Source organism: Triticum aestivum, chromosome 7B (genome assembly GCF_018294505.1).
Source record: "Triticum aestivum cultivar Chinese Spring chromosome 7B, IWGSC CS RefSeq v2.1, whole genome shotgun sequence".
NCBI classification, from domain to species: domain Eukaryota; kingdom Viridiplantae; phylum Streptophyta; class Magnoliopsida; order Poales; family Poaceae; genus Triticum; species Triticum aestivum.
The window spans coordinates 379,461,068-379,468,940 of record NC_057813.1 but is presented as its reverse complement, the minus strand read 5'-3'; the positions used below and the strand labels follow the sequence as shown (position 1 = coordinate 379,468,940).

The window sequence follows — 7,873 nt, the reverse complement described above, 5'->3', positions numbered from 1 at the left end:
AGGATTTTTCTAAGTTCACTCGCAATCTCATGCACTCGCCCGTGGACTATGAGAGTACACGAACCATTCCCATTCATGTCGTTTTCTCTTTTGCAAGAACAAAGTTCGATAAATTAATTTTTTAATTAATATATTTCTTTATTCTTTTTTTCTTTGAAAAGAGGTCCGGGCTCTCTATTTTCCATTGATAATCCTTCCTTTGTCCTTGATGTTGGCAGTTGGCATCCACGGCCAATAATTTCTCCCTTGGGCGAGTCTTGTACTCCCTCCGTCTCAAAATATGTGCTAAGTCAGGGACATTTATTTTGAGATAGAGGGAGTACGTTATTCTCCACTAATTTTATCATTCTCAATAGTTAGCTAGCTATATATGAGGTGAGCCAAAATAAAAATAAAATAAATGAAGTGAGACAGCAAGTGTCAAGTGATGATCGAGCAGCTCATGCATGCGCCCCGCTGGCTTAACGTAGCACCTAACATATATATGCCGGCAGTGATGTGACCTGTAGGGAACATTCTTGGATGGAGATGATGATGCAACAAGTCACCAATTATTATCAACGATTAATTAAACCATGCTTGTTTTTTGAGGAACCAACATGCACATATTTGTTTGAGTGTGTATAACTACAATACGTACTGAGCAAAAATAGTAGTAATGTACTCTTTGGTCCATAATAAATCAATGTCATCGATCATCATATAGTGGTACTCTAGCTTGACTGATAAGGTGACACATCAACTAGCAATTTTTTTAATCATTGTCTTGAGTATTGATACAAATTATGCTCGGTGCGATGATTGGTTAATGAAATATTTCTAGCTTTTGGTTGGTGCCGACGTACGTCGTCCCTGGCACATCCATTTCTCCACTCTTATTACGTGTACCTATAGCTACATCGTGCATGGAACGACGTTGTAAGTAGTAGCTTGTAGTTAACGTAGTACTGTTGAGCTAGGCGATATTGACAGCGAAGTAAGTATATAATCAAATAACTATAGGCCCATGGGTGCAATGCAATGGCACGCACCGATCCATCATTCACCCGCCGGCACGCACAAATGTCAAAGCTAGCACTCACAGTCTTGTGCCGACAAAGACTATTTGCAAGGATGACTTGTACAGTCTGTCATGGGTGCACGACGTACCGACAAGTCAAGGGCATCGTTGACTAATACAGTCTGTCGTACGTGCATAATGTTATTCCGGATATGAAAAAAAATGGCACTATGGCAAACCCGGATATATAGCTAGTGTGCACGCGTGACCTTGGACACTGTGGCAGAAAAGCCAATATACTGGACCGTCTCTATTTTTTCCAAGGAAAACAACAGCGTGTCGACCGGATGATTTTATATTATGTTTGCACGTACAAATAAGTGATTACACAAAGTTATCTGTCAACCTAGCTCTTGATTTTTATCTATCCATAATTATTATTTTTGGAGTTTGAACCTTTTCTTTGAGAAATGATATTCTACCATGCATGTATCCACCGTTCGCCATTGCTTTAAGATTGTTTTGTTTCATAGTGTTGCATTACCTTTTCTTGTTTCAAAGGGTATCATAACATTTCTCTGTGTACCAATAAATAAGAGTGCACTTGTTTCAGAATGAATTTGCCGAGAAACAATCAAACGCGGTGATACAGTTTGAAATAAGGGGGAAAATGTAGTACTTTGAGACACGATTTTTTTTCCTAAAAATGAGAAAACGTAACACGAATCTCAAAACAATGACAGATGGTGAATGCACACACGGTATATCACGTGCATCGTACAAAAACCAGTCTCTCTTATCTTTGCTCTATAGAGCAACATGCAAAATTCCTTCTTGGAGATTCTTATGGGTCTAGAGAGATGGGGATGATCTCCTCTTGAAGGTGAATTTTTTTTTTGAAACAAGTAGATGTAGTTATTAGTGCATATGCAAAATGCCGAAGTAACCAGGACAATAATTTCCATCAAGAAAGGCCTGCCAATCTCTCAAGGACTGTAAAACATCTCTATTACCACCCCGCAAAAAAAAAAACATCTCTATTACCAGGTCTAGCTTCCACCGTCCATACATATTGATTTTCAAGACGGCTTAAACACATGATATAACCTCATATTATCTGTGACTCATTTATAAATTTAAATTGTTAATGTATGTGGTGACAGGGCCGTGTGTGGTAGATTTTACCTTAGTAGCTAGTGTAAATCGTTTTTTCTTTACCTTGTCCTTAGAGAACAGAACAACACAGGAATAAAAACAAGAAATCAGTTAGTGACTAAAAAGGTACACATTGATCCCTCCGTAGACATGCATGCATGCACAACATGAAGAAACAAACGAACACAAGAATCCAAAAGAGCAAAAGGCGGAGTTCCCTTTCTTCCTTCCTGTTTATTATAAATTCACTCAGCATACATCAATCAATTACACACCAGTTGCCATGCCATGCAAACATGCATGCATGCAAGTTATCTCTTTACAAAGCCCAATTAACAAACATTCTTCACTCCAAAACCAAAAGATTAGGAAAATTTGAGAGAAAAAATATCAAACACAATAAATTAAGTGCACCTTTGGAAAACCTCATTATTTCGTCTATGGACAGATCGGATCAGCAGAATGAGCTAGAGAGAGAAAGATCAGATGTGAGAGGGGGAGAGATACTCCTTGATCATGTATGCATGCATGGAGAAAGCAAAGCATATGTGCACATGGATATACCAGCTTTCTGATCGATCATGCGTTTGGTCCCATAAAAAGGAGGGAGTGTGCACCACTTTGCATGGCCTCCATGTTGGACGGTGTTAGTACTTCTTGATCATCCCACATCAGCAGCTGCTCCTCGTCCCACTGCTCATGCTGCCCTAGTTGCTCCCCCTCCTCCTCCTCCAGCTCCGGCCGCCGCCGCTGCCTCTGCTCGTCCCCGAAGCACCCATTGCCCATGCCGGCGCGGGCGCCGCAGTGATCGTCCATGGCTTCCATGCACATTCCCATGGCACCCATGCCGTCCACCAAGGGAGGTAGGTGGTAGCAACTGGGCGTGTCCGCTTCCGCCATCGCTGCCGTGAAGCTGGCGATGAACGGGTGCTGCTGGGCCGCAGCGGATGCGAACGGCGTGCTGACGACGCCGGTGTCGAACATGAAGAGCGGGCAGTGATGCGACATGCCTGGCGGCGAGTCCTCCTGCCCGGCCCCGGCGGCAACCGGCAGGGCTAGGCTGGTGCTCTGGTGGTGGCCGATGATGGCGTCGAGCTGCAGGTGGTCCCCCGCTGGTGCGCAGCTGAACGTCGGATGCTGCAGACGGCGGTGGTGGACGTCCGACGTGGCCGTGCTGCCGCTGCACGGTGCCAGGCCGTTGTTAGGTGGGCTCGTCGATGTCGTGGACGAGGTGGTGGTAGTTACGTTCGGCGCCGCCGGAGCCTTGCGTATCTTCTTCTTGATCCACGAGTTCCAGTAGTTCTTGATCTCGTTGTCGGTCCGGCCAGGCAAGTGGCTGGCAATGTGGGCCCACCTGCAATACGAGCGTAAAGGTGTTTACGTCAGTAAAGTCATTATGTGAATTTTTCCTTTTGTCATCACTAAGCTAGCTAGTTTTGGTATCTTTGCCCTGAAGAAACCCTAGCTAGCTAGCTTTGTGCAGTAGTACGTACCACTTCATTGACTTGTTGTTAGGGTAGTCGTGCTCAAGTTTAACTAGTAGAAAATGACGGCTAGTATGGCGCCATTTGGCACGTATACATGGCGTCATGCTGATGTTGCATATACATAGACTAGCTAGACCAGAAATCTTAATTAACTTGGAAAATATCTTAATTAGCGATAGCGCGCTCCAGAGAAAACAAGCTTGTGGCCATGCATGATCGAGCAATACTTCAAAACACCGTTTCTTTTTAGGAGATTTGAAATCACTTTTGTCACCTGCATGCGACATTAGCTACAGAATTGCTGGTAATAATCAAGTAAATGATGTATGTCACCAAGATTTGGCACAGGTCAGATGAGTGGTTGATAAGCGCAGCTCTCCCCCCCCCCCCCCGCCCCCCCCCCCCCCCCCCCCCCCCCCCGCAAAAAAAAGATAAGCGCAGCTCCAAGTTGCGGCATTGTCAAATTAAGATAGAACATAATAATTGCCTCCAAATTAGAAAGAATCATGCTAATTAATTTTCCATTGTGTCCCAGCTACCTGTTGCCAACAATGGCGTGGAGACTGATGATGAGCTTCTCCTCCTCAGGCGAGAACCGCCCTCGCCGGATGTCGGGCCTCAGGTAGTTGATCCACCGCAGCCGGCAGCTCTTCCCACACCGCTGCAATCCTACATAGAAAAAACATGGCATTGCACCAAAATTAAGCAAAGCAAATGAATTCCGAGCCAGAGAGCCCCATCTTCAACTGGTCATCAAGGGGCAAAGCTATATACTCATATGTTAATCGAATGAGAGAGGCCTGATCGAGGCAGCCGATCGAGATAGACGGATCAAGATTACGTACCGGCTTTCTCGGGGACCTCGCTCCAGCAGCCATATCCGTGGGTGGTGATGTAGCGGACGAGCTTCTCATCCTCCTCAGGAGACCACAGGCCCCTCTTCACCTTCTGCTGGTTGCAGCAAGAGTGATGCCCCATGCACACACCTCAGTTGAGAGATCAGATCGACCAGTGACTGATCTCAACACTGCAATGCACACTCCCTCTCAACCAATTTGGTAGCTGCTTATAGCTAGGGAAGCTAGCTAGCTATGTAGATCGTAAACAGAAATAATATATATTGAGGTGTCATGCATGCATGGATGAACTATCTTCTTCTGCTAGCTAGCTTAGTAGAACATGACATAGCATGCATGGAAGGAAGGAAGGAGGACGGATGGAGCATGCAAATGGTTGGTTGGTGTTTAGCCCCCCTTTTTAATATGAGCTCTTTGCCTTGGCCCTTTCCATCCATCTCTGGCTTCTGCCTCCTTCACTCTTCTGTTAATTAATTAATCAGAATTAAGATAACTAATATCTTGGTTAGTCTCTTCTTGTTTGCTTCCAGAGGGATCCTCCTAATTATAGCATGCGATATGTGCAAGAGGCATCATCTTGACACTTCATGTGCAAATTTTTCCTCCCTTGAGAGGGTCCTACCCTTTGGTGCTACTTTTCTATCTAACCCTATAGCGACAGGGCATCGAACCTGCTAGCTAGAGAATTATTCAATGGCGCATTCTAATCACTATTGTAATACTAGCTCGATACTAGATACCGGATGCATGACAGTGATCTTGAGGAGCGTATATATATACTAGAGTATAGTCAATTTTACATATACGTGCACCATAACTAACTGGACAAATCAACATGATCATGCTAGTTGTATAAACCAAGATTGTCAAATAGTGGTATTTATACTACTCCCTCCGTTCCTAAATACTTGTCTTTCTAGACATTTTAACAAGTGACTACATACGGAACAAAATGAGTGAATCTACACTCTAAAATATGTCTACATGCATCCGTATGTAGTAGTTATTTGAAATGTCTAGAAAGACAAATATTTAGGAACGGAGAGAGTAGTATATATGAAGCACGCGCGACATGTATGCACATGTATACTCCCTCCGTTCCTAAATATAAGTCTTTTTAGAGATTCCAACAAGTGACTACGTACGGTGCAAAATGAGTGAATCTATACTCTAAAATATGTCTACATACATCCATATGTTGTAGTCCATTTAAAATGTCTAAAAAGACTTATATTTAGGAACGGAGGGAGTATATGCTGACATACATGCATGCAACGCATGCATGTCTTGAGCTGCATGTTGATGTTGTTGTCAAGAGAAAATCATATAAATATGTGGGTGCTGTCCCTTGTTGGTAGTTAGCAAGCAAACGTGAAGTTTGGTAGTCGGCGATCAATGTAGGCGTGATCTTGATGTTGAATTCGATGGAATCTATCAACCTCGACTACTTTCCCCCCGCTGAAATGAGCATTGATGTATACGTCCTGTCGGGATTCGGATTTGTATGTACGTACGCGTTATCTCATTTATCTGACCAACCTGATTCTTTTATCTGGAAACTAACAAGCAACGGTGTGTTCACGGTTAAATCGTTTTATATGGATCTCATTAACTCTGGCCCAATCCCAAGATCCCTACATATTTGGAAGGTGAAGGTCCCCTTGCGTATTAAAATTTTTATGTGGTTTATATACACAAGCAAGTGATCCTTACCAAGGACAACTTGATAAAGCGAAGGTGGGTGGGTAGCCCACGATGTTGTCTTATTCACGTGGCCGTTGTCTGGAGCTCCACCTTTAGTCCCATCACCCACTCTAATCACCCCTCATCCAGCCTGAGCACGCTTAACTTTCGAGTTCTATTCCCCCTAGTTTTCAAGTCTGCACTTGTTGTTTTCCTGACAATACTAGCTGTCAATCCTATTAACCCTTAGGAGTTGAACTTGAGCATTAAGCATCGTTTGAGTTTGAAAATATTATTCTAAAAAACAATAATTATTTAGTAACACTAATATTTCTTGAATAAGTAGTTTGACCATAGTTTGACCAGATTTGACCATAGTTTGATCAAATTTGACCACAATGACCACAGTTTGACCAAAAGTCAAAAAAATTAAATATAATTATTTATTAACACTAATATTTCTTGAATAATTAGTTTGACCATAGTTTGACCACAGTTTGACCATATTTAACGAAAAGTCAAAAAAACTAAAATTTGAGCATATATTTTTTCCTTTCAGAATTTGAGAATTCTAAAAATTTGCAAACAGGCTTACGGCCATCAAAATCGGATGCGGATTTTTGTGCTGATTTTTTTGATATATTATGCATTCTTTTCGACAGCGTATGCAAAAGATATGGCCATTTTACTTTTTCATAACACTTTTTTGCAAAACATGTCCAAATTTAAGTTTTTTAGTTTTCCTAACTAGTAGATGTAGTAACATAACTACATCTCGAAGGATTGTAATTTTTGAAGCTTTTATCATTTTCTTTTGTTTTTTACAAAACTGAAAAGGCGATACACTGGGGGTGGGGGGTGGGGTAGAGTTTGAACATTTAGTCCCGGGTTGAGACACGAACCGGGACTAAAGGGCATCGCACCCTTTAGTCCCGGTTCATGTTGCAAACCGGGACTAAATGTCCCATTTGAACCGGGATTAATGCCGCCCCGACGCCTTAGCCGCTCGAACCGGGACTAATGCTCACATTAGTCCCGGTTCATGATGCAACCGGGGCTAATGTGTACATTGAGCCGTGACCAAAGCCCTGTTTTCTACTAGTGAGCTGGTATAGAGTTGCTTACTGCGGCTAGTATTCGGACTGGAATATGTGCGCTTCTTTGGGCTATATGGAACTGCAGAAATGATATGATCTTTAATAGACAATATTCCTTAACATTCTTGTAGGTCATATTCGTAGCTACTGCTTGGATCCATACGTGGTCCTTACTCACTCCTATGGAGTCCAGGGAGCCTTTGGTTACTGGGTGCATCCAATGGGAGACGGTAGCACGTGATATTTTCAACCCGTTTGGATGACGGTCTCTTAATAGAATAGGCGTTTAATGTTCTATTCTTTTACACATGGCAGCTGTGGCTTTGAGAACTCTTTTTTATTTTTGCTCATCTTGCGAGCTGTAATGGAGATAAGACTATTTTTGTTTTGAACTTCGTTTTTTATAAAGATGGCCGCATGCATTCTTCGGATGCAGAGGCCTGGGATACGCCTCCTTTTCCAAAAAAATCTCAGTAGTCATACTTGCTGCATTTGACTAAGGGAAGACCATATGATGTAGGGTGAAACCCTATGTGGTCGATCTTTCACGTTTGGAGAAGATCCCTATGAGGAACACGATGAACGAGCGGAAGA

At 42.8% G+C, this 7,873-nt stretch overlaps 1 protein-coding gene across 1 annotated transcript; it reads right to left on the bottom strand.

Moving 5' to 3' along the window:
• Nucleotides 1–2,351: 2,351 nt before the first annotated feature.
• Nucleotides 2,352–4,970, bottom strand: LOC123159547 (transcription factor MYB15). The gene is made up of 3 exons (XM_044577378.1): nt 4,488–4,970; nt 4,182–4,311; nt 2,352–3,509 (listed from the first exon to the last, which is right to left on the bottom strand). Exons 1-3 carry the CDS (start codon nt 4,618–4,620, stop codon nt 2,735–2,737), a joined length of 1,038 nt encoding a protein of 345 aa, XP_044433313.1. The 5' UTR covers nt 4,621–4,970; the 3' UTR covers nt 2,352–2,734.
• Between the last annotated feature and the right edge of the window lie 2,903 nt (nt 4,971–7,873).